At 37.4% G+C, this 26,962-nt stretch overlaps 1 protein-coding gene across 3 annotated transcripts; it reads left to right on the forward strand.

The window, feature by feature from the left end:
- Positions 1-414: 414 nt before the first annotated feature.
- LOC129883281 (protein NO VEIN-like) lies at positions 415-26,462 on the forward strand. Of its 3 annotated transcripts, XM_055957922.1 has the most exons (13): positions 415-1,077; positions 2,370-2,707; positions 4,829-5,651; positions 7,853-7,951; positions 8,208-8,271; positions 8,926-10,655; positions 11,949-12,161; positions 13,283-18,997; positions 20,102-20,211; positions 21,188-21,578; positions 21,693-22,010; positions 23,428-23,685; positions 24,467-26,462. In XM_055957922.1, the coding sequence occupies exons 1-13, from the start codon at positions 499-501 to the stop codon at positions 26,363-26,365; spliced, it is 12,537 nt and encodes a 4,178-aa protein (XP_055813897.1). In that variant the 5' UTR covers positions 415-498; the 3' UTR covers positions 26,366-26,462. The 3 variants fall into 3 exon arrangements, with proteins under 3 accessions (XP_055813897.1, XP_055813898.1, XP_055813899.1); XM_055957923.1 differs by lacking the exon at positions 415-1,077 and having other exon boundaries at positions 2,613-2,687; positions 24,467-26,461; XM_055957924.1 differs by lacking the exons at positions 415-1,077; positions 2,370-2,707 and having other exon boundaries at positions 5,564-5,651; positions 7,848-7,951; positions 24,467-26,460.
- Positions 26,463-26,962: the final 500 nt, after the last annotated feature.

The following is a 26,962-nucleotide window of genomic DNA, read 5'->3' on the forward strand; positions in this document are numbered from 1 at the left end:
TTAATTACTAGCATCGATTCCAATGAAGACCCCTCTTTGATTCCAAGCAAAGAGCACCTAACTTGAAAGAGGAAATAAGGATGATTTATATCCACAAATTTTTTTATGATTTATTTTTACCCCTTAAGTTTTAAAATTTCTTCCGTTTCTTTTAAATTTCATGATCAGTCTAATACCTTCATGTAGATTGGGACATAAATAATATTTTCTCCATCCCAAAATTGCAAAAAAGAAGAATTATTCTAAAATAATTAGAAATAAAATTACACATTAATTAATATAAATATTATAATAAAATATACATATTAATTATTGTTTTTTAAGAAAATACGTAAAATAAAAATGAAGCACAGATTGCTACTCTAGATATACATAGTCAAAGCCCATTTGTCAGTATAAAAGGTCCACTCTCTTTTACTTTTGTCAGCTGTCAAATGAGTCAACAATCATTACTTCTCAATTTTGCATGTCAGAGATATTCTTAAACCCTTTTCTATAATGTACAGACAGCCACCGTACAACGGCGGTGCAGGCGGCGGCTGGCGCGGAGCAGAACCACCGTACAACGGCTGGCGCGGGATACAGCCAACGTACAACAGCGGAGGCAGCAGCTGGCGCGGTGCAGAATCACCGTACACCGGCAGAGGCGGCGGATGGAACGGGGCGGCGCTACCACCACCACCACCACTAGGGTATCAAAGCCCTCATGTTAATCATCATCCTCAATCCCCAAATATGTTCCATCCTTCAAACAACCCTAATTTTCCGGTTCAAAATCCTAACTTTCGGAGTTTTCCGGTCCAACCGAACCCGAGGTTCCAATTCCAGCGGCCTCCTCCTCCTCCTCCGCCACCGCCTCAGGCTAAGAGTTCCTTCAATGCTGGTGAGATTGTTCTCAAAGTTGATAGGGCTGTAAAGAAGGTGCGACAAGACCTTATAGAGGCGGGTGAAAATGTATCTGCTTGGAAAGTTTCTCAAGCTGCTTTGGCTATAGTTAAAGCTGATTCTTGGGAGTCTTTGGGTGTCCAAATGCAGCAAGTACCCTCTCTCTACAGCCTCATACTTATCGAAGGGAAGGTACATCTTCGTGTTTTAATGCTCGTCCAAAATAAGTGTCACTTTTTCTCCGTTAAGAAAAATAATAAATAAAAGGTATAGTTTACTGTGTAACCTCTATTTATTAAATGTTTTTTGAGAATTGAGCACTAAATAAGTAGTTTTTTAACACAAAAGTAAAATTGGAAAAACTTACTAATTTTTGTTTTGATTCCTAAGGTTGACACTTATTTTAGAACAATTTCTTTTTGCTGAAGTGACTTATTTTGGGATAAAGGGAGTACATCTTTGTGAGGTTTATCTACCTTTTGGTATACATCTTGTATACCGGTAGTCATGCCTTTCTTAATGAAATTTTATTACTCTATCAAAAGAAAAATGTTTTTAGACTATGATGAACTTTAGTCTGTCATATCCATTATTTCTTTGACATTTGGAAGCAAATATATCAACCTACTATATACAACAATGTCCCAATCTCAAGCTTGTTAGTGTTGAATGGTTTGAATTCCTACTATCTATTTGTTATATTTGAATGATGTTAAATTCAAAAATTCAATTTTGTAATGTGAGAATTCATCATAAATCAATTAGTTTTACACTTGTGAGTTTGAGACAGGCAATGTGAATAAGCTCACACAAGCCAAGTTTATTAGCTTAGCATATATCAAAAAAATTGAATTTGCTAACCTTGTTGAGCTACTTCTATGTTTTTTCCCTCAAGATTTAATAAGCAACAGTGCTTTAACGTGGAATATAAAATGTTCTCACATGATAAAGCATTCAGTTTCAACTTTCATGTACTCTTATTGATTAAGCATTATAACCCTGCTTTCTGTATCTGTTTTACTTCTTTCATTAGAAATATTAAGGCAAAATGAGTTTGCCATGTGGTTCTTTGATTTTTCAGACCAGCAGGGTTGTTATGAATATTATCCAAATGCAGTTCTTTTACCCTGTACTTCCTTTTGATTTTATTCAAATGCAGTATATGCACTGGTTTTGGTCTTTTACATCCGTTGATGTGCCATTTGACCCCTTAAGCAGCATTCTATTTCCAACTCCAACCCTTAAAATGAGGTGTGGGGTGCATTATTTTCAAGTTGAAGAGAAGAGGTAAAAAATCAATCTTCTCAAAGCAATTTGAAATTGGAGTGAAGCACTGGGAATCATCAATCATTAGTGCCATTATGTATTTTGTTGCATGGCTGTTAATTAAATTTATAGTTGGATGATTTATTTGCCTTTTTTACTTTCCATTTGAGATATTCTCTGGAATACTAATATTTATCTCCCAATCTCTACTTCCCTAGATTGTTGCTTTCATCCACTGCTTTGTCGCTGTTCTAAGAATTACTACATTGTATGATTTGGAAGTTGCCATATGCAAGAATGAGGGAATTGATCAGTTTGAAGTGCTGGAATTGGGTCCTCTGCTGAAACATCCGCTTATCATTCATTACTTTTCTGTAAATCCTGGCGTGTCAGAAGTTTTTAAAATAACGAATGAGGAGATAATGTCCTTCCTTTCTGAGTTTATGGATGGTAATGGAAGCACGGATATGAAAATAGATGAACTTTTGAACTTCATTGCCGAGAAGAAGTCTGTTGGATCCAGAGATAAGCTTGGGGTGCGTATTCAGAGCTTGGGGTATGTTCTATATTTTCTCCCATACAAAATCTGATTTACGTGCAATTTGATATTTGTAGAATATATTAATGCTTAAACCTATGAAGATCATAAATTGGGGTGTGAGGAATTAGTTAAAAATTCAAAAGAATTAATTCTCTGTTCATGATTTTTTCTTCATTTTTCACCATTTTGGAAATTTGTCAAAAGTGTTCCTCAAAATTTCTTTTATTTTTTTTCGTTCCTGCTTTAGTTATTTATTAACGATATTTTTTATGAAGTAAAATGTTGTACTGCTGGCATCAAGAAGATTCAAAGATTACAAAAGTGATGTTAGCTCTAAAGATAAAATGTTCTATAAGCATTGGGAGCTAACCAAAAGCAAAAGGAGTCAAGCCGGGCTCAGAGAGCAACTGAAATCTACCAAAGAAACTACATCATTTACAGGCGCATAATTACTCCAACTAAAAAGCTGTAGAAGACACCTAGCCTTAAATACTGATTAGGAGATTCTATCAACGATATTTGTTGTATAAATGTGAATATGTAAATAGGAGAGAAGAATACAAACCTCCTGCATGGTATATAGAACCTTTTTCTTGGAAGGGTAATCACACACACACACATATGTATATAATAAATTAATAAGGCAAATCAACTTAGCACTAAGATGATACTAAGGAATTAGAAAGGAAACCTCTGTACAATGCATGACATAGTTTCTTTTAAGGGGACTTTGTATTTCTGTTTCATAACTCATTAGGAGGCTTGTTTGAAAACAAAAGAAGAAAGCACGGAAAAGGAAATTTTACTAGATAATGGGGGGGGGGGATAGTTCTATTCAATCAAGTATACACAAATTACACATGTGATATTACTGATAATACACTCGGAGAGAGAGATGCTATTAACCCCTTACAACAATTTTGTTTAATGCTAACTCTTGAAAGTTCATGTTCCTGTCATGATTGATGTTGCACTCCAGAGTTCAAACTTATAAGTCAGGTTCTTTGCTTCTTGTTTCCCCTCTCTCTCAATAATTCACTTAAAATACTGTAGGAATATTTATACCTTTTTCTTTTCTTCAAAGAGTTTTTGTTTGACTTGCTGAATAAAAGTTCCTAATTTGATTGTGGATTATCTCAATGATGAGGGTAGGAGATAAATGAAATGCTATCTTCCAGTTTTCTCCAGGAGTTGCAGATTATGATGCTTTTTTTGTTTCTTCAATTGTTCTTTGTTTGTTTTACGGTTCTCTTTGCATTCTTCCACGTGTGTTCTATTTGCATGGATCACTTTTTAGATTATTAGCACATCTTGTTGCAGTAATGAAAAGATCATCAGGTCCTTGTCAACATAAAGAGAGAGGAAGACAGTTTGGCGTGCTGCTATATGGTTTTCCCTTTATTTTTGATATTATGGAAGGATTGGTCTTCTATCTTTGTAATTTAGCATTATCTTTTAGCCAACATAAATTTCCTTTCAGTAGTAGATTCACCTTTTAGCCAACATAAATTTCCTTAGTGTCTTTGCAGAGCTGAAGTTCTGAGGTTTCTTTTTCTTCTATAAATTTTCTTGAACCATGATGAATCAAATGTTCCAGTTAGTTATTGGATGTCCTGGTGGTGGATTAATTGAGAAATGTATGACTGAAATTTCTCTTTTTAGCCAACATAAATTTCCTTAGTGCATAAGCAGAGTTGTTAAGTTCTGTATTTTCCTTCTTTTTCTTCTATGATTTTTTTCCAGACCATGATGAATCATACGTTCCAGTTAGTTATTGTACTTTATGAAGTTTGGATGTGATATCCGATTGTGGTGATGACTAATTGAGACATGATATAACTAAAATGTCAAGATGCAACTTCCTCCTTTGAGACCTTTATCCCATCTTTTAAAAAATTAAATAGTTATCTTTGCCACATATTTGTATTACATCTGATCTTTCAGTGTGAATATACGAAGCTTGCTGAAATTTAGTTAATCTTGGTGGAGAATGGCTTTATCCTTTTTCTTGTCTTATTCAAAACTTCATTAACGTGTTCTATATTCTCTAAAGACATGTTACTCATGCTTCTTCTGCTATCTCAGAGTCTGATCATTAGTATTTCCTCATCTCTACTCCTTCCTTGTTCCTTTCAGGATGCATATTACATTCATCCAGCAAGCAAGGCAGTTCGAAACTAGTGTGAAGAACAAATATATGCATACAGAGGAAAAAGAGTCCAGTAAAATTATTAGGAAACGTCCTATTCTATCTGCACAGAAGAAGCAGTTAGATAAGAATTTCATTTCCATATCATCAGATTCAGAAGATACAAGCAGTGACAATGATCAGGATGAAACTGAAAACATTAAAAGTTCAGAGGAACCACGCGTATGTCCTTACCCATCAGCATCTGTTGAAATGATGCCACTTGGTTTGAAAGCTGAAGTTGAGTTGGATGAGAATTTCATTTCCATCTCTGAGCGCACCACATCATTTTCCTCAGCTAATGGGGAATTTTGTGGTAAACACACAAGATTTATATCATCAGATTCAGAAGATCCGAACAGTGATGTCAATCAGGATGAAACTGGAAACATAAAAAATTCAGAGCGACCAAGCATATGTCCTTACCCATCAACATCTGAAGAAATGATGCTACTGGGTTTGGAATATAGTAAGGATATTAGGCAATCTGAGAGTACCTTTCTCACCCTTTTGGATAAGATCAAGCGTGAAATCGAGCAATCCAAGAGAAAACGAAAACTTGATTATATTCAGAGTCCCATGGCTTCAAACAAAGTAGTCAAAAGAAAAGTGGTTCAGACAAAACCTTTTACTAGTAGGAAGGGAACAAAAAATTCTCAGTTGGGGAATCAAGACTCAAATGATTCAAGTGATTTTCCACAAGGCAATGATTCAATTAAGATGTTTGTTAACACTTGGAAAGAGGCATGCCGGACAAACGATATAGACGAGGTATCAATTATGCAGTTTTTGCTGTTTTTCCGGTCTCGTGGAGAAATGAAGTTATCCTACGCTGTTAGATATAATACTGTCCCAAGTTAACTGGCCTATTTTCTAGTTTGGATTGTCTTTACATTGTGCCACTGCCCACTTTCCTAAAAGGAGAACTTTTTCCATTCAAGACTTTTTCAAGAATGTTCATCCAAATGGTGTCATGTTTTCCACTTCTATACTGAAAAAGGTTCACCTTCTACAAAAAGTAAATTTATCTATGCTTTTAAGATCTACTTTCATTTGGAACACTGTAAAACTTGAACTCGTACATTACAATTATTGACAAACTGGAATAGGACACCTAACTTGAGACACGGTTGGAATATATCACTGCATTGAATATCATGATGTTGCTTTTGGAAGCCTTTATCAGAAATGTGTGCTCTTTTTTGTTATTCTTTTAATATGATAATTTGCATCTACCCTAACCTACCCTAGCCTACCCTACTACAAGCTCCTGTACAAGAGTCAATAGTGGCATTTCTATACGTTTTCCTTTGGTGACTCTATGTTGGAGGCAAGGGCACTTTTGCTTGGGCAACCTCCCCCTCATGTTTGATTGAGAGGGAAGACTATTGTATACATTATTTATTTGTTTATATGTGTAATCGAGAGAGATGGGAGAATAATTTCTTATGTATTTCTCACAGCATACAATAGTATATACAGTATACATATCAAGAATGTCCTAACTAGGGAAATTGGATCTCTAAATCCCTTGAAATCAGGTATGTATATACCAGGAAAGACAACTTTAACCTAGTAAATACAAATTCTGTAATAGTTCCCCTAAGTTGGAGCATAGATTTCTATCATGCCCAGCTTGTTTCAAAGGTAATCAACTCGAGCCCTATTCAAGTTTTCCTTAGTCTCCTCATGAATAAAATGACGGTCAACTCAATATGTTTGGTTCTTTCATGATACCTGGATTTGAGGCTTGTGGAGAGAACTTGGTTTTCACACCAAAGTTTTGCTGGAGTTGGATGTTTCAACCTAATTTCAATTAAAAGATGATGTATCCACATGATCTCACATGTGGCCTGTGCCATAGCTTTGTACTAGGATTTCGCACTGGACCGAGATACAACATTTTGCTTCTTGCTTCTCTATGATATCAAGCTCCCACTGATAAAGACACAGTAGTCGGTAGTAAATCTTCTATCAATTTTGAATTTAGCCTAATCCACCTCTACAAAACTCAATGCGAGAATGCCCATAATAACTATATAATATGTCAAGTCTAGGAGCTCCTTCTAAATAATATAGGTATATGCAAGAGTTGTCCAATGTTTGACTTTAGGTGCATACATGAACTGGATAACGACACTTACTGCAAAAACAATATTTGGACGAGTCATAGTTAGATAGTTTAAACTCCCAACTAACCTCATGTATCTCAGTATTTCATAAGATTCACATTAGGAATTATTGGAGTACTGCATAACTTGGCTCAACTTCCCAGCTTCTGCAAGCAAGACAAAGATATACTGTATCTGATGTAAATTTAATGCATATTAATGCTAATAAAGCATGGGCTTTAATTAAACAGGTGCAATTGAAGGAACATTCAAGAATCATAACTATTATTCACCACATTATGTAGACAAAAGAATTGAGAAAATTACAATTAGGTGAAATGTTTTTATTAGTGTCACTCTCTTCAGGGTAGAGCCCCTGGGCGATGAAGCGCATGCCTTTGCGTCTTGGTGCCTGCTCTCTACCTTTGCTTAATAAGGCGAAGCACATCATTGAATTTGCATCTAGCTTTGGAGTTTAGGAGTGTCCGGGGAGAGTTTTGACAAAACCGGTTCATATGTACTCTATCATATTCTTTGTATACACCTCTGTTTCTGCAATAATCAATTATTTAGTCTAACATCAACAAAGGTTCGGGTAGAATGGGAAAATTTGGATGTTGCTAAGTCTTATAGGATTTACAATGATATTAAAAAGCTGACTTGTTCTTTTCATATATTAACTTTTATCCCGTCACCTGCTTCTCACAATATTATTGTGATTTAGCAACTATATTTTTTCTTTTTTTTGTTTTTGCGTTTTGGGCTCTTTTAAGCATATGCTATTGGTATATTGACCATCCCTCATATGTTGACAGTCTGAAATCACATGCTGACTTCAGTCACTTTTTCTTTCTAGTTTAGGTTCTTGAAAGGATGCTTCAGTTCTATACGGTGAAGAAGAAAGCTGAAGTGACAGCCATGTTTTCATCATTTCCATTTTGTGGGTTGCTTCAAGTTGCTGTAAGTTTACTGATCAGTTGTGTTAGTAATTAATGAACTTTAGAAACCTGAGGGATATCTGCTTGTTCATGGAAGATGTAGAATTCTTTTGTGTTTGAGTAAACCTCTTTCAAATGCATAACCTTTTTTAATTCTCTCTTATGCTGGCAGTTGTCCCCTAGTGGCGTTCTACTTCCTGTGATTTTACTCATTAGTTTCTTGCCTTAAATATCTCTTATATATCTTTTGCTTATATGAGTATAATGTGACTTTGCAGGTTACATCTATTAAACATGGGATGTTGGATAGTTTGAACAATAATCCCCAAACGTTTAACCAATGTGAGTTAACCAGCACAGGCGCTGAAAATTGTGCTAATTCCATATGCATTGAGGTTGAATCACCTGAAAGAGGTGTTTCCAATCACTCTGAGAGGCTCTTGGTGTGTGAAAGTCCACCACTGAGATTTTTTTACCTATAAGAAATCGTAACTTATCGTCAGGGTTTTCTCTTCAAAATTCTTGTATATAATATGCGTTCAGCCACTATTTGAAAATGAAAAAGGGGAAAGAAGTGTGAGGTACCTGAAATTAGAAGTGTCTAGCCTGAATATCTCTTTTCTGATTGGCTGAAGATTTACGTTTGATAATGCATGACTCCGCTAGATTCAAGTAGTGTTTTTGAATAGCTTTGCAAAGTGCATTCTGATAGTCTCACTGTTATGTTTGTCTAGCTAAACAGATGCAAAAAAAGCCTGCTATTACCTGCCTTTCTCAGAAAAGAACTTTTTTCTCTTTAATCTGCTAATACCATGATTAAATTCTCTCTTTTGATAAGTTAACATGACTAACGTCTCTATGCTCTGATTTTTCATTAAATTTTCTTTTGGAGTTTTTCCTGTTTACCCTTTCTCCAGTGGGTTGTTGTTGTTGTTGTTGTTGTACCCTTTCTCCAGTGGATTGCTTACTTTTCCATCAATTTGAATGATTGCATAGGTGTTACCGTTGGGGACATAATTGGTAAAATTTCTACATATTTTGAGGGTGATGATGATGCCTGGTCCACTGCAAGTTCATACCATGAGAAGTTCTTATTCCTATTGAATAAGTTTTGCAAGCTTGAATCTTGGTTGACAGAGCAGTTTTCTGTCAAGCAATTTGAGTCACTTGGTTATGGGGATATCTGGTCCTTCCTGGAGAAAAATATGCACCTGTTTAGTCATACTTTATCAAGGTGCTTAACAGGTGACATGCATGAGAATACTTCTCTGGTACCTTCAATGCTTGATTATCAGTTTGATCTGTTGTTATCTCAGGCGTCACAGTGCTTATGGGAGACTGAAAAAGTAGGCAAGCGAAGAATTTCTGACTTACTAATGAGACAATTTCCTTTAGTCTGTTTAAAAGTAGCTGGAAGTGACTTAATGATGGGTGTAGAGGGTTTTATGAAGATACATAAAGGTGATATGACCTTAAAATCTGTTGTATTCTCTGAAACATTGCTCAAGGAAGATGTAGTAGGAAGATTTCACAAAAATATGTTAGAGAAAATGGGTTTAGAGAATGGTGAAGGACACGGAGCTTGTATAGTGATGTCCAAAGAAGCCATGAAGGTCTTGCTAAACGCTCCAATGTTGATAGATTTGAACTTGTGGTCACATTGGGACGTTGTCTTTGCTCCTTCTCTAGGTTCTCTTGTGGGTTGGCTGTTGAACGAGGTAAGTACCAAAGAGTTGTTATATTTGGTGACTGCATGTGGGAAGGTTTTCCGTGTTGATCATTCAGCCACTGTTGATTCTTTTCTAAATGTACTGCTGCAAGGAAATCCTTTTGATACGGCTGTCAAACTGTTATCACTTTTGGTCTTATATGGTGGTGAAAAACGTGTTCCTCTTTCACTCCTAAAATGCCATGCACGTCATGCATTTGAAGTTTTAATTGAACAGTATGAGGAAATAAAATCACAGAATCCCCTCAAGCATACTAAATTTCTGCATAGACAGGTTATAAATGATAGAAGTACATTCACTAAAAGCAGCAAGGTACTGAGGAGCGATAGGATGGATAGTGCCGTGTCTTTTGTGTCAAGATTTGTACTTGATTGTCTGGGCTATCTGCCAGTTGAGTTTTACTGTTTTGCTGCAGACATATTGCTTGCAGGATTGCAGCCATTTGTCAAAGATGCTCCTTCAGCTATCTTAGGGGAATGTGAACACTTCGAGCAGCGTCTTATGCTTCATCGAGTTGGAATGTTGCTTGGCATAATGGACTGGGTTGACGATAAACAGAAATTGAGTTCCAGTTCTGCCTCTAGCTTGTTAATGTCTTCTGGATCATCATGCTTGGGAGTCACAGAGCTTGACCTTAGCATAGACTCAACCATTATGCATGTACTGTCAAACAAATATCCCTTGTCTAGAAGTAGAATTAGCCTCTCACCCGATCCAATGCGGCAAAATGAAAATCAAGAAGCCTGCTGCTCTGCTATTGTAACTGATGTTCCTCTTGATGATTTGGCTGGTTATGCCAAAATGCCCTCATGTGAGCTTGAGTGTTCTGGTGCCAGGGTTATTGAATCTATTCAACAAGAAGAATTCGGTCTGCAGCCTGATCAATCACTAGTTGAAAGTGCATTGTTGAAGAAGCAGCATGCTCGCTTGGGGAGAGCACTTCATTGTCTTTCACAGGAGTTGTATTCACAGGATTCACATTTTATCCTTGAGCTGGTCTGTATACTTCACCTTGTTCTTGTCTGTTCATGTTTTCTCAATTCATTGTATATCCGAATCATTGCTGTGTTGGGTTATATTTGTAAACTCACAATTCAATGTGGTTAAGAAAGGAGGTTTGATGTCGATCATAATACAAAGGTTGTTGTGGTGCTTCATTGGAGGAAGTAAGTTGGAGTTAGAGAGAACAATTACATGAATTAGACCTACACTTACCTGCAGTTAACAGATGTGTAAAATAACTAAAATGATAAATATTTAGCAAAATGGAACTACCTAGATGGTTTGTAGATGGAACATGAAGAAGGTAGGCAAAAGTTGGAACACTAGAAAGGTTAAGAAGGTGGTGAAAAAAGGTCAGTTCTGATACGGCACCTACCATGGCCTTATAGGGAGAAGATAGATACCTATTAAAACACAACGTTGTCCATATAGGCTATAAGAACGTAATCCCACCCAATTCTGATGGAAGGTTTGAATGTTTTTTTCTGAGAAGTCTAACAATTTCATTATTAGACACCAAGACGGTGTCGAAGAATGTACAAGTTGTTCATATAACTCAAGTTAAGTCATTCATAGGTATCTAACAAAGTTTACTGACTATCTATACAACTTGGAATAATACAACACATATGCATCTACTACTTTACTGACTATCTATACAACTTGGAATAATCCAACACATATGCATATACTACTGTTCTTAAGCTTCATTAAATATTGGAAAAACTTGATGCTGGGAGATAAATTCTTTTATTTGATTAACAGGGATGTGGACACTTGAAAAATGTTAGTGTGTTGAATATAAAATTTTCATTTTTTGCATAACAGGCAGTTGGGTGCAAGTTGCAACTATGTCTTAGAGCAATTATGTGGCTCAGTACCCAATAACAAGTCTTTGGGTGCATTTTTTTCTTAAATAATGAATCCACTGTATCGTCCTGATTAACCTTATTAACTCGTTGGCTTTGTACCTTGAGTTTTATGAAATGCTTCCTGACTGCTTGTGTTGAACTTACTGCAGTGTAACCACTTCTCAGTGAGGTGACTAGACATCTCAAAGTGGAGTAATCTTGAATGTTGATTACCTTATTACTCTCTATTATCTTTCGTTTGCTCTAGAGTAAGATCTTTTGGTTCTGCAATTTTGTTATCACTAGAATTTCTCTTATTAGGAATTCTAATAGCTTTTTATGATAGAGTTAAATAAGATGGAGTGCACTGTGCATTTTAGCAGTCCAAAGCATGAACAAAACTGATTGCTTCCTTTTAAATGGCATGCTAATTCAGGTGCAGAATGCTGATGATAATACCTACCCTGAGACTGTAGAGCCCAGTTTGACTTTCATTCTTCAGGATAAAGCCATTATTGTTCTAAACAATGAACGTGGTTTTTCTGCTGATGACATCAGAGCACTCTGTGATGTTGGGAACTCTACTAAGAAAGGACGCAATGCTGGATACATTGGCAAGAAAGGCATTGGTTTCAAGTCAGTATTCCGGGTAATACGCACAAAACCTTTGGTGAATTTTATTTAGTTCCTTACAGAATTTGTATGTATTATCAAAAAGTTTTGGCAGTAAGTAATGCCTATAAGAAATGCTGAGAGGACTGCTTAACACTAGAACTGTGGCCTACTCTTTCTACACAAATCGGACCTTTTCATTTGTAGCTGTCAGGAATAAGTGGTAAAAACATGATAAACATCGTGGATGTCTAGCATTTAGACAGCAATGTACTTTTACTTTTAGTTTGTTGCACCTCATGTCTGAGGGACAGCTGGGGCAAGGTTTAATACTGGGTGGATAATGGACTCACCCCTATAGCCTCTCCACTTAAATGCCAGGCTTTTGTCTATGACAGGGTTCGAACTCAAGGTTTGCATCTAACCCATGCATCACTCACTGCGTTCTTACTTTATGTTGCATTAGAGGTTAAAAGCCTTTTAGTTTTTTACCTTTTCAAATGAATGGCTGATCAATACATAACTACCCAACTCATACTTTGGTATAGAAGAGACTATGGCAAGTAGCTTTGCCAATAGTACAAGCTGCTGCAATAGGTGCCACTTGAACATTTTTCTCACTTCCAGTTTGATCAGCTAGAATAGCGAGAATATTTACATTCATGAGCCTGCTTCATATGCTTGCACAAGTAACTGCTCTTTCACGCCAGCGGCTGCACAAAGCTAATCCAGAAAATTTCCTTCTCTGTGAACCACTAGCTGACCGAATATGATAATTGCTATAGAAACTCAGCATCTCTAGGTGACAGAATAAAGTATGTTCTGACAATTAATTGTGGGTGAGTCATTTTTATTTTTCTACCTGTATTGGGTTTGTATAGTTTTGTCATGCTATTTCAAAATGCCGATGGAGAAACTAGATTTACTTGCTTGCTCATACTTTTGGCTGTGTTTTGTGTTATTATTGCCTTCTGAAATAGCCAGTCCTGTCTGTGGTGTAGCATTTTTTCAATGCTTTCTGATTTCAATATTTTTTCAACTTTACCAGCTGTCTCTGTTCCAAGTGTCTGAACTCAAGTTACTGGTGTGCCTTGTCCGTGCGGTGGCCATAATGTCTACAAGCTGTCTTTAGCTAAACTTTCTGTTTTGTTTTTACAGGTCACTGATGCTCCAGAGATTCATTCCAATGGCTTCCATATTAAGTTTGACATCACCAATGGGCAGATAGGTTTTGTTTTGCCAACTGTTGTTCCTCCGTGTGACATTGACTTCTATACCAGATTGGCATCATCAGATTCGGATTGCAATCATTGGAAGACATGCATATTGCTTCCCTTGAGATCAACTCTCTTGGAAAGGTCCAGTGGAAAGAATATTATATCAATGTTTGCTGATCTTCATCCATCATTACTACTTTTTCTTCACCGTCTTCACTGTATCAAATTTCGAAATATGTTAAGTGAATCTATTATTGTTATGAGGAAAGAAGTTGTGGGAAATGGTATTATTAAGGTTTCCTTTGGAGAGGAGAAAATGACTTGTTATGTCGTATCCCAGAAATTACGGGCTGACACTATTCGTCCTGATACGCCAACAACAGAAATTTCCATAGCGTTTACATTGCAGGAAACAATTGATGGATGCTACAACCCACACCTGGACCAACAACCTGTTTTTTCATTCCTCCCTCTGAGAAAGTATGGCTTGAAGTTTATACTTCAGGGCGACTTTGTACTCCCTTCGTCCAGGGAAGGAGTTGATGGTGATAGTCCTTGGAACCAGTGGTTGTTGTCAGAGTTCCCTAGCTTGTTTGTTAGTGCTGAGAGGTCATTTTGTGATCTACCATGTTTTAGGGATAATCCAGCAAAAGGCGTTGCAGCTTATATGAGCTTCGTTCCCCTTGTAGGAGACGTTCATGGTTTTTTTTCTGGTCTTCCTCGGATGATTCTTTCTAGATTACGCACGTCAAACTGCTTGTTACTAGAAGGTACAGAAAATGAATGGGTTGCTCCATGCAGAGTTTTGAGCAATTGGACGGAAGAATCTCGTAAGCTCTTGCCTGATAGCTTGCTTTGTAAGCATCTTGGTTTGGGGTTCTTGCATAAAGATATAATCTTACCAGATTTGTTAGCCATGGCCCTAGGGATTGAGAAGTATGGACTGAAAGTTCTATTTCAGGTTATGACTTCTTTATGCTCTTCAGAAGATGGTCTAAAGTCAATGGGTTTGGGATGGTTATGTGAGTGGTTAAACACTGTATATACTTTGTTATTAAATAGTGAAAGCTCAGCAGGTTTTCGTTCAGCAACAGATCTCATGAATGACCTCTGGAAAATTCCATTTATTCCCCTTTCGGACGGTAAGTATGGATCACTGGATGAAGGAGTAATTTGGTTGCATCTTGATCCACTGGGACCTACAATTGATGATAAGTATGCAGCAGAAACTTTCCCAAGACTGTTCGCTAGTCTTAGAACAGTGAGTTCTGCACTTCTTTCTGCTGCTGCTGCTCTTGGCACATCACACTGTGAATCATCAATATTAGATAATGTTACCAGGATTCTGTATAGAGCTGGTGTCCAGCCGTTATCGGCTCATCAAATAGCAAAAAAGCATATTGTACCATCTCTCTACAGAGAGCAGAATGGACGAAGCCATAGAGAAATAATGACTGAGGATCTTGCCTTCTTTATGTTCCACTTGCAATCGAGTTGCCCCGACTGTCAATCAGAAAAGGAGCAGATCATCAGAGAAGTGCATGACAATGCTTTTTGCCAATGTGACTCTTGCATATGTCAATGTCCAGAACTCCATAGCAACAGCCTGTTTTTTGCATTTCTTCCTCTGAGAAAGTATGGCCTGAAGTATAAACTTCACGGGGATTTTGTAGTCCCTTCATCTAGAGATGAAATTACTAGTGATAGTGCTTGGAACCAGTGGCTGTTGTCAGAGTTCCCTGGCTTATTTGCTAGTACGCAAAGGTCATTTTGTGATCTTCCATGTTTTAGGAATAATCCAGCAAAGGGTGTTACAGCATATATGAGCTTTGTTCCCGTTGTAGGGGAGGGTCATGGTTGCTTTTCTAGTCTTCCTCAGATGGTTCTTTCTACATTATGCATGTCAAACTGCTTGATACTAGAAGGCACAGAAACTGAATGGGTTGCTCCATGCAAAGTTCTGCGAAATTGGACAGAAGAGTCTCGTAACCTTTTGCCTGATAGCTTACTTCGCAAGCATCTTGGGGTTGGATTCTTGCACAGAGATATTGTTTTATCAGATTTATTAGCCAGGGCTCTTGGAATCATGGAGTACGGACTGAAGGCTCTAATTCAGGTTATAACTTCTCTATGCTCTTCAGAAGATGGTCTAAAGTTAATGGGTTTGGGATGGTTATCTGCATGGTTAAACGCGGTTTATGCATTGTTGTCAAATGGGAAAGACTTAGCAGGTTTTGAGACAGAATCAGATCTCATGAAGGGCCTTCAGAAAATTCCATTTATTCCCCTTTCAGATGGTAATTATGGATCACTTGATGAAGGTGCAATTTGGTTGCAGTTTGATCCAATGGGCACTACAATTGATGGTGACTATGTGCCAGAAACTTTCCCCAGATTGCATGCTAGTCTCAGAACCGTGAGTCCTGCACTTCTTTCTGCTGCTGCTACTCTTGGCACATCAAACTGTGAATCATCAGAAGTAGATAATGTTATTAAGATGCTGTACAGAGCTGGTGTCCAACGGTTATCGACACATGAAATAGTAAACAAGCATATTCTGCCATCTCTCTACAGTGAGAAAAATGGAGAAGGGTGTAGACACTTAATGACAGAGTATGTTGCCTTCTTGATGTTCCACTTGCAATCGAGTTGCCGCAACTGTAAATCAGAAAAGGAGCAAATTATCAGAGAAATACGTGACAATGCTTTTTGTCAATGCGACTCTTGTATATGTCATTGTCCAGAACTCCATATCAACAGCCTATTTTTTGCATTTCTTCCTCTGAGAAAGTATGGCCTGAAGTATAAACTTCAGGGTGATTTTGTGCTGCCTTCATCTAGAGATGAAGTTGATGGTGATAGTGCTCAGAACGAGTGGCTGTTTTCAGAGTTTCCTGGCTTGTTTGTTAGTGCTGAGAGGTCCTTTTGTATGCCATGTCCTAGGGATAATCCAGCAAAGGGTATTACAGCTTATATGAGCTTTGTTCCCCTTGTAGGGGAGGATCATGGTTTCTTTTCCAGTCTTCCTCAGATGATTCTTTCTAAGTTACGCATGTCAAACTGCTTGATAGTAGAAGGTATGGAAAATGAATGGGTTGCTCCATGCAAAGTTTTGCGCAGTTGGACAGAAGAGTCTCGTAAGCTCTTGCCTGATAGCTTGCTTCGCAGTCATCTTGGGGTTGGATTCTTGCATAAAGATATAGTTCTACCAGATCTATTAGCTCGGGCTCTTGGAGTTGAGGAGTATGGGCTGAAGGTTCTATTTCAGGTTATGTCTTCTCTATGCTCTTCAGAAGATGGCCTAAAGTCAATGGGTTTGAGATGGTTATCTTCATGGTTAAACACGGTTTATACATTGTTGACAAATGGGCAAGAGCAAGACTTAGCAGGTTTTGGGACAGAATTGGATCTCGTGAAGGACCTTAGGAAAATTCCATTTATTCCCCTTTCAGACGGTAAATATGGATCACTAGATGAAGGCGTAATTTGGTTGCATTTTGATTCAACAAGAACTACGATTGATGGTGACTATGCACCAGAAACCTTCCCAAGATTGCATGCTAGTCTTAGAACTGTGAGTTCTGCACTTCTTTCTGCTGCTGCTGCTTTCGGCACATCATACTCTGAATCATCAATTGCCGATAATGTTATGAGGATGCTGTATAGAGCTGGTGTTCAACGGTTATCGGCACATCAAATAGTAAAGAAGCATATTCTACCATCTCTCAACCAAGTACAAAATGGAGGACAGAGAGACATGATGCCTGAGTATGTTGCCTTCTTGATGTTCCACTTGCAATCGAGTTGCCCTGACTGTCAATTAGAAAAGGAGCAAATTATCAGTGAAGTGCGTGGCAGTGCTTTTTGCCATTGTGACTCTTGTGTATGTCAATGTCCAGAACTCCACAGCAACAGCCTATATTTTGCATTTCTTCCTCTCAGAAAGTATGGCCTAAAGTATAAACTTCAGGGTGATTTTGTACTGCCGTCATCTAGAGATGAAGCTAATGGTAATTATGCTTGGAACCAGTGGCTGTTGTCAGAGTTTCCTGGCTTATTTGTTAGTTCCGAGAGGTCATTTTGTAATATGCCGGGTTTCAGGGACAATTTAGCAAAGGGTGTTACAACATATATGAGCTTTGTTCCCCTTGTAGGGAAGGGCCACGGTTTCTTTTCTAGTCTTCCTCAGATGATTCTTTCTAGATTACGCATGTCAAACTGTTTGATAGTAGAAGGTGCAGGAACTGAATGGGTTGCTCCATGCAAAGTTTTGCGCAATTGGACGGAAGAGTCTCGTAAGCTCTTACCTGATAGCCTGCTTCGCAAGCATCTTGGTGTTGGATTCATGCATAAGGATATAATTCTACCAGATTCATTAGCTCGGGTTCTTGGGGTTGAGGAGTACGGACTGAAGGTTCTACTTCAGGTTATAACTTCTCTATGCTCTTCAAAAGATGGTCTAAGGTCAATGGGTTTGGGTTGGTTATCTTCATGGTTAAACACTGTCTATACATTGTTGTCAGTTGGGAAAGACTTAGCAGGTTTTGGGACAGAATCAGATCTCATGAAGGACCTTAGGAAAATTCCATTTATACCCCTTTCAGATGGTAAATATGGATCTTTGGATGAAGGCGCAGTTTGGTTGCATTTTCATTCACTGGGTACCACAATTAATGATGTGTATGCACCAGAAACTTTCCCAAGATTGTATGCTAGTGTTAGAACTGTGAGTTCTGCACTTCTTTCTGCTGCTGCTGCTCTTGGCACATCATGCTGTGGATCATCAGTAGTAGATAATGTTTCTATGATGCTGTACAGAGTTGGTGTCCAGCAGTTATCGGCACATCAAATAGTAAAGATACATATTCTACCTTATCTTTACAGAGAGCAAAATGAACAAGAACATAAAGAAATAATGACCGAGTATCTTGCTTTCTTGATGTTCCACTTACAGTCAAGTTGCTGCGACTGCCAATTAGAAAAAGAACAGATTATCAGGGAATTGCGTGACAATGTCTTTATTTTGACTAATCATGGCTGCAGGCGTCCTGTAGAGGTTCCCATCCATTTCAGCAAAGAATATAGAAATCCCATAGATATGAGGCGATTAATTCAAGGATTAGATCTTACATGGCATGAAATTGAAGATATGTACTTAAAGCATCCTATCAACAGAATGTTATCTGGAGGTGTATTAAAATGGCGAAAGTTTTTCCAGGAAATGGGAATCGGTGATTTTGTACAGGTTCGTGAAGTTGAGAAAAGTATGTCTGATGTATGCCCTCTTCCCATGAATGTGACATGGGATAAAGATTTGATCCCCATAGGATCAATTGCAAAAGATTGGGTGTCAGAAGAATTTGTCAATATGCTGTTACAACTGTCTTCTATTCGTGACACGGAAAAATGCAAGTACCTCTTGGAGGTACTTGATAGATTGTGGGATGATTACTTCAGTGATAAGGTTACTGGCTTCTATTTCACTTCTAATGGAGAAAGGAAAATTTTTGATTCAGCATTCAGCAGAATCCTCTGTGATATTCGATGGATAGCATCAACTCTTGATAATGAGCTCCACTGTCCAAGGGAGTTATTCCATGATTGCGAGGCTGTGCGCTCAATTTTTGGTGATAATGTTCCTTATACTGTTCCCAAGGTTAGTGGTATTGACTGAGTTTGAGGTAGAGATCTTGAGTCCCAATTAGAATGTCTTAAATCAGTGTCGTTTAATTGTATATTTAGTACTCATCACACTTTTGAGGATTTTGTTGGTCTAACACTACCAAAAGAAAATAACCGAGAAGAAAAGTAAAAAAGGTTAACCTCAGGCTTATTTTAACAGCTATTGGGATGATTTACAAAACAGTCCTAGAGTTTTATCTGAAGAAGTTACTTAACCTGGTAATTTGTCTTGTCAGCGAAACATTTCTGCGAGGAGCTTTGACCTCCTAATTTTTCATGTCAATGATTGTTTATATGTGTATCTACTAATAACAGCTTAGACCATACTAAAAATATGATGTGGTTGATTTTTCACATATACTGGTACAATGAACTAACTTTTCTAATTTGTGCAATATTATTTCTGTGGTAGAGAATTAAATTAGTGGACAGCTTAAACATGATTTATCTTATGCCATCCAAGGCTTGGTTCAGTGGCATAAGTAGAACAATGTGGGATGTGTTGTAGCCTAGGCACATGTTACGAGCTTGAATCTTGCTGGTGAACCAATCTGGTAAATAAGTGTAGAAGGTTTGGTTAGGTCCATTATCCACTGGGTTCCGTATCTAGAAAACAGCGCATTTCTTGGTTATCACAAAAGAAAAGAAAAAGGGTCTAGCTTTATTTTATGTTATTTTCTGGTTTAGTTTCACTGTTTTGTTTTCACTATCACAACCTTTTCTCTGGTTTTGGTTAGAGAACCGTATGACTGAGAAGCCAGCTTGAGTTAAATTGACTTCCAGGACATGTTAGATTTCGTTTGTGATTTTTCTATTATGCTCAATTATTGTTCTATTTTTAGCCAACATTTGCTTGTTGTGAAGATCCTTTATTTTGTGCTAGTTCCCATTTATGAAATGCTTGTTTTTATTTATGTTCCATTGATATGTGATAGTACCTTAATGATATTACTTTATCTTCTTCCTGGTATAGGGTAGGACCAAAAACATATTTTTGGTTGTGATTTTAGCTTGAATTTGGTTTGACTTTCCTTATCACCGCTCTTAGTTAGAGCTAATGCTTCTTTTTGTGGGACAGGTGAGAAGTGAAAGGTTGATAACAGCTCTTGGTTTGAAAACCCAAGTTACAGTCGATGACACTCTAGCAATTCTTAAAGTTTGGAGAGCTAAAGCTCTGTTGAGAGCTAGGTATTTGATCTTCCTTCAGCAGAAAGTGAAGTGAAAACAGCAAGATGGTTTATGTTTTCATTTACTGAAAAAACATTGTTTTATTGTTTCAGCTATTTCTTTTCCTGTGGATTTAAATAAGAATTAGTCAACTAAAATACAAAAGAAAGAGAAATGACCATCGATTAATCAGAGATAGAAGACCACTACCACCAACCTTAGTATATGATATATGTGACCAATTCATGCAGCATACACAGTTTGTATTTTTTATTTTTTTTAATCAAAAAAATATAAACTGTGTATGCTGCATGAATTGGTCACATATATCACATACTAAGGTTGGTGGTAGTGGTCTTCTATCTCTGATTAATCGATGGTCATTTCTCTTTCTTTTTCTTTTCTTTTTAAGTGATGATCATAGTGTACAATAACTACATTCATTTAGGACATTGAAGCCTAGTCAAACTCGTTAAGATGGCCATTTGAGTCCTGTTTATATTGTTTTCCCCAACATTGTCATTTGTTAGTCCTACTGAAACCCTTAAAAAATGGACTCAGTTTTTCTTGATAAACCGAAAGCATGGCTACAGAATTTTTAGTGAGAAAGCACTACTGATATTGCTGCTCGTACCTGTCTACGTGAGAGGCTGACATTGAGCTCAGAATGATATTTTTTTTGTGTGCTCCTGTTTCCCTTAAATGTAATGCCTGTCTTGGAGAGGTAACTATTCTCTGTCTACAAGAAAATAAGGAAAGCTAGAACAAATATATTGTCTAGTGATTGCCTCTTTCAATGTTTAATCATGACTTGAATGATGCAATATCAGCAATGGTCAAGCACTGTCAAGCCATAACATGTTCCCTTTCAACAATTTAGGGTCCTGAATGACTAAACGAAATAGAAAATTCTAAAGGTTTAAGCATGTCCATCGTGAGATCTTCTTCTCATCATTATTTTGAACTTGAACACTCATCCATTTAATTCTTTTTTCAGTGTGTCACAAATGTCCAGATTTTACACATTCATGTGGAATAGGATGAATACTTCAGAGAGAAAAGTGGTTGAAGAATTATGTGATGGGCCTTGTGTGTTTGTCCCTTGTCAGTTTGGTGCTTCACTTGAAGATGCTGTACCTGGTGTTCTGTTGTCACTTAAAGAAGTCTTTTGGTGTGATTCAACTGGTTCTGTGGACCAAGTGAAGATGGTCAATACGAAATTTGTGCAACAACATCCTGTTACCAGAATATTATGTAGCTTGTACCCAGGCCTTCATGACTTTTTTGTTAATAGATGTGGAGTGGATGAGTTGCCTCATTTCCATGGATACCTTCAAATATTGCTGCATTTGTCTGCAGGTGCTTTGCCTTCGCAAGAAGCTAAGAAAGTAAGCCATCTTTCTAATAAACTTGGTCATAGTAGGTAAAATGAATTTTCTGCTAACAAAGCCAGGTTTTGATTAGTCTCTGAGGTTAAGAATGATTGCACGCTTGCTTTTCAGGTTTTCCATATATTTCTCAAGTGGGCTGATGAGCTAAAATCTGGCTCTTTGAGATTTGAAGATGTTGATTTCTTGGAAAAGAGTCTCAAGGAAAAGCAGTATCTGATTCTTCCCACTGCAAAAAATAAATGGGTATCTCTCAACCAATCCTTTGGGATCATCTGTTGGTGTGATGATGATGAGTTAAGAACGGAATTTGAGCATTTTGATAATATTAACTTTCTCTACTTTGGGAAACTCAATGATGAGGAAAAGGAAATTCTCCGAACAAAAGTTTCGATCTTCCTGCGTAGATTAAATATTCCTTCTCTTTCCGAGGTAAGCTAAGTTACACCCTTCCTCTCCTTTCATTCTTGTCCACATGCATATCGAATAAAGACTATATATTTCTGAGAGAGATGAAATATATTCCCACTGGACTCTCCTACATTAACAAATCACTCTGCTCCATTTTTCATTGCACGTAGTTTATGATTTTCTGCCTTTCTTCCCAATTAACTTGAACTTTACTATCTATTTGGTCAAATAGAAGGGTTTTTTTTTACTATGACCATCCCAAATAAACTAAAGCACTTTTTTATTGTTTATGTGTCATCGATTTTGTATTGTGTAATTGTTTTTACATGACTTTTTAATTGCTTCAAACAATGACATATAATCCTAACAAAAAGCAGTCAGCTCTTTGAATCTCAACTTTGAAAAGTTGGATTTATATCAACATTATTATATATTGGATGTTGAGATTAGTTACTTTAATCATAAATTGATTTTTATAGTTTTAACTTCATACCTTTTTAGTATTTTTAAAAATTTTCTACAACTGTGGACTTTACTTCAAAGAAGTGCACGCTCACTTTTTGGTTTTCGCTTCAAGCCCCTAGGACCTTGTTGTTCCTCTGTGCTTTTCATTTTTAAAAACACTGTTCAAAAGTTAGCTGATCGATGTCCAAAATAAAGCCGAAGACTCATTAATTTAATTCTTGTATAGGAATTATGTAATACTTTGGGTGGACGTAGTAGTTACGAGTTGTAACTTCTTGGAAATTCCTGATATGTAATGCTTAAGCTGATAATGGTAATTATAATGATTTGAAGTTGGTTCATGGTTGGATGTCAGGGAAATAAGGCTCCAAATGGCTCTTTTATCCTTGAAGTTGTCAGGTCTTACACAACTCAAATATTTGAGCAAATAAGATTAACCACTCTACTATTATAACTTAGCTAATCTAATGACTGGCAATGGGCACCAAAAGAGCAATAGTAGTTCATCTGCTTAATTGATTTCCATTTCCATTTTTCAATCTAATTATCTTTTGGTGGAGGTATGAATGAATTCTTAAAATTCTGGTATGATGATTTCTTTCATTTGAAATAGCAGCTGACAACTTGATCCAGAAAACGAATAGATGTTGTATGAAGGAAAAGAAAGTCCTTCAACACAATTTAGATCTTGATATTTATCAACTTCTGAAATCCGACACTAATTTTTTTCTAGTTCAAATGTGTATCAAGTATTATAATCTATACGGTTTCTTTCCACTTTGGAACATTTATATAGGAACTCAGTTACTTCCTTTGTTCTATAGTGATTGTCCTATTTACTATTTTGGGTTGTTCCAAATTGTGTCCACTTCCATAAATATTTTCCCATACTATTCAATACTTTTGTACCATCCTACTATAAAAAAGGTGCCATTAGTCCCAATTTTTCTCAACGTTAACCTCTCTTTTGCAGGTTGTAACGCGTGAAATCATATATGATGGTCCAACAGACACTTGTTTTATAGCTTCAATGGTTAACTGGGCTCTTCCATATGCTCAACGATATATATATAACATTTACACAGACAAGTATTCGCAGCTCAGCCAGTCTGTATTTGAGAACTTGAGATGCCTACAGATCGTTGTCGTTGAAAAGTTGTTCCACAAGAATGTTATTAAAAGTGTCCACATAGAATCAGAGAAGCAGTTTGAGTGCAGTTGTCTGCTAGAGGTATCTTAATCACGCCAGCATCTATGGATTCTTTTATCGATGGAATGTTTCATACTTGAGATTTTTCTCTTTTGAAAAGCTTGTATTGTACTTGAATTTTCATTAAAATCTGTCCCCATTGGGATAACTGGGTCCCTAAAGCTTAGAGGAGTAACAACTTGGGGATCCTAGGTTCGAATCTCCTCTATAACACTCATTGTGGACCCATCTTCTCTAGCCTGATTACACAACTTCTTGGCTTGTGGGTTGTAGCAAGTTGCTCTGTGAATTAGCTGAGCTGTTGGCAAGCTGTTCTCGACACCTCTGTCCAAAAAGAATTAGTTGGACCTTTTAAGAAAAAAGGATTACTATTGATTTTTTCAGTCAGTTATCACTACTGACGTTTTGTGGGGGACTAAATACAAAACTAAGAGTCAGTTTTTGAAATATATGAAATTAAGACTGCTTTCTGCATATTCCAAGACTCTAACGCATACTTCTAATATACTCTTGTTTATTTCTTCTACTTTTTCTTCTTGAGCTTGCTCTAATGGTGGGCAGGTTGCCTGGTGTGAAAGATGGCCTTGACACCATCGTCAAAAGGAAAAAATAGTTTTACTTTCAAGAAAAATGATTACTTCTTGTTGCTCATTAAAGAGGAAAAAAATAATAGACAACACATATTTTTGGTATATGTTTTTTGTATGTGGTCTCTGTCTACTTAGTTGTCATTTAAATCTTATCCCTTATTAAACAGTTAAACAAATATATGGATAACTTGTTCATATTCACTCTTTCACAGGGAAACATCTTGTATGCCACACGAGAATCAGATTCTCATTCAATATTCATGGAGATTTCTCGTTTATTCCATTCTAGAGCTCCTGACTTGCACTTGGCAAACTTTCTTCATATGATCACGGCAATGGCAAAGTCAGGTTCCACTGAGGAGCAAATTGAGTTTTTCATTTTGAATAGCCAGAAAATGCCCAAGCTTCCTGTAGGTGAATCTGCTTGGTCACTTGCGAACATTCCATTGTCAACTGATAGTGTGACATGGCTGATGACTAGTTGTGCTCCTAAAACAATTGGTGAGACAAACACACTGAATTTCAAGCAGAAACCTGGAGGCAGCTCAAATTGCTCACCTAGGAAAACTGATCATGGTGTCCACGACTCTTATGCAAGTGCTATGAAGACACAGGCCGCTAGTAGCATCCAACCAAGGAAGGAAGAGACTATCGAAGAAATTATAGAAACATCTGCTCAGGCTCCAACTCAGATCACTTGTGTTCGCAACGATCCAATAGCCCCTGTAGACTACAAAACTAATGACAGTTTCCACGCTTCTCGTGCAAGTGCTAGCAAGAGGCAGGCAGTCGGTGGCATCCTTTCAAGTAAGGAGGAGACTGTTGAAGAAGTTATAGCAGAAACATCTGTTCTGACTCCAACTGAGATCACTTGTGGTCGCAATCATCCAACATCCCGTGCAGACTGGAAAAGTGACCATGGTTTCTGTGGTTCTTGTGCAAGTGTTATGAAGACACAGGCAGCCAGGTGCATTGAACCAAGGAGGGAGGAGACTATTGAAGAAGTTATAGAAGAAACATCTGCTCTGACTCCTACTCAGATCATTTGTGTTCGCAATGATCCAGTACCCACTAATGGGAAAACTGATCATGGTTTCTATGGTTCTCATGCAAGTCATATGAAGACACAGGCAGACAGTGATATCCAACCAAGAAAGGAGGAGACTGTTGAAGGAGTTATGGCAGAAACATCTGCTCCGGCTCCAACTGAGATCACTTGTGGTCACAATGATCCAGCACCCACTGCTGACGGTAAAACTGGACATGGTTTCTGTGATTCTCATGCAAGTGTTATGAAAACACAGGAAGCTAGTGACATCCAACCAAGAAAGGAGGGGACTGTTGAAGAAGTTATAGCAGAAACATCTGTTCTGGCGTCAACTGAGATAAGTCAAGGTCGCAATGATCCAGCATCTGCTGCAGCTTTTCTAGGTTCACGAGATACTGATCATGTATGTAATGTGCTCGTAACTTCTACTATCAATGCTGCAAGTGGCGCTCCTTATAATGTGACTGCACCACAAAACCTGAATTATAGTTCATTTGATATCAAAGAAAGAGGTCAATCTTCCATAGGCATGGGTTATCCTCAACAGGCATTGTTAACTGGCAGATTCTCCGGTCATGTACATAATGTGCTGGTGCCTTCTACTGTGAATCCAGCAATTAATAATGTGACAGCACAACAAGACCTGAGCTATAATTCCTTTGACACGAGAGAAAGAGTTCAGTTCTCTTTTGGCATGGTTGATCCTCAACAGGCATTGTTAACTGGCAGACTGGGAGAATCTGCTGCATTCAATTACTTCGTGGGGAAATTTGGCAAGCCTTTTGTGAAATGGGTTAATGAAACTTATGAGACGGGGCTTCCTTACGACCTTCTTGTGGCAGGTAATGAGTATATAGAAGTAAAGGCAACTAGATCAGTGACAAAGGATTGGTTCCATATTACTTTGAGGGAATGGCAGTTTGCACTTGAGAAAGGTGAACTTTTTAGCATTGCACATGTTGTATTGTCACCTTATAATGCAGCAACAGTGACTGTTTATAAGAACCCAGCCAGACTCTGTTGTCATGGTAAACTACAGTTAGCTCTTATAATACCCAAGTAATAAACTTTTTATATGTATACAAGGCTTGTTCATCTTTCAGGTTTAGATGATAGAATATGATAAGAAATACTTGCATCATTCGTGAAATTAAGTAAATCACTTAATCTTGGATCAACCCAAATTTATGAATGGAAGTTATCTCTAAAACTAGATCTTGATGAGGACGAATAAAAAAACAATAACTAGTTTATCTCGATATGTAGTTCCATTAGCGTAGACTCAGGACCAAGCCAATCTCGATTAAGAAAAATTGTATTAAAAAAGGATGGAAACAGTTGATATGTCATGTACTATAACAAATGCTAGAACTCATGGTCCTGTAAGTTTATGGCCTTCTCTTCTGAAAATAATGGACTGAAGAGGCAGAATAGTGTTAAATTTCGACTTCTACATCATCCATTGTGTCAACGACGACTTCCTGATGATTTTGTAAGTGATTCAAGTCAACCGTATGCTGTCAGTAGTATAAAAGAACTTTTACAATGACCGTAGGTACAAAAGGGTGTGAAAAGGGAACGAAAGCTGTACCAGACTGAGCTACATAAATCAAACAAACCACCAATCGCGTGTTCACGTAGCAGCAAAACATGTTTGCAA

Source organism: Solanum dulcamara, chromosome 3 (genome assembly GCF_947179165.1).
Source record: "Solanum dulcamara chromosome 3, daSolDulc1.2, whole genome shotgun sequence".
Classification (NCBI taxonomy): domain Eukaryota; kingdom Viridiplantae; phylum Streptophyta; class Magnoliopsida; order Solanales; family Solanaceae; genus Solanum; species Solanum dulcamara.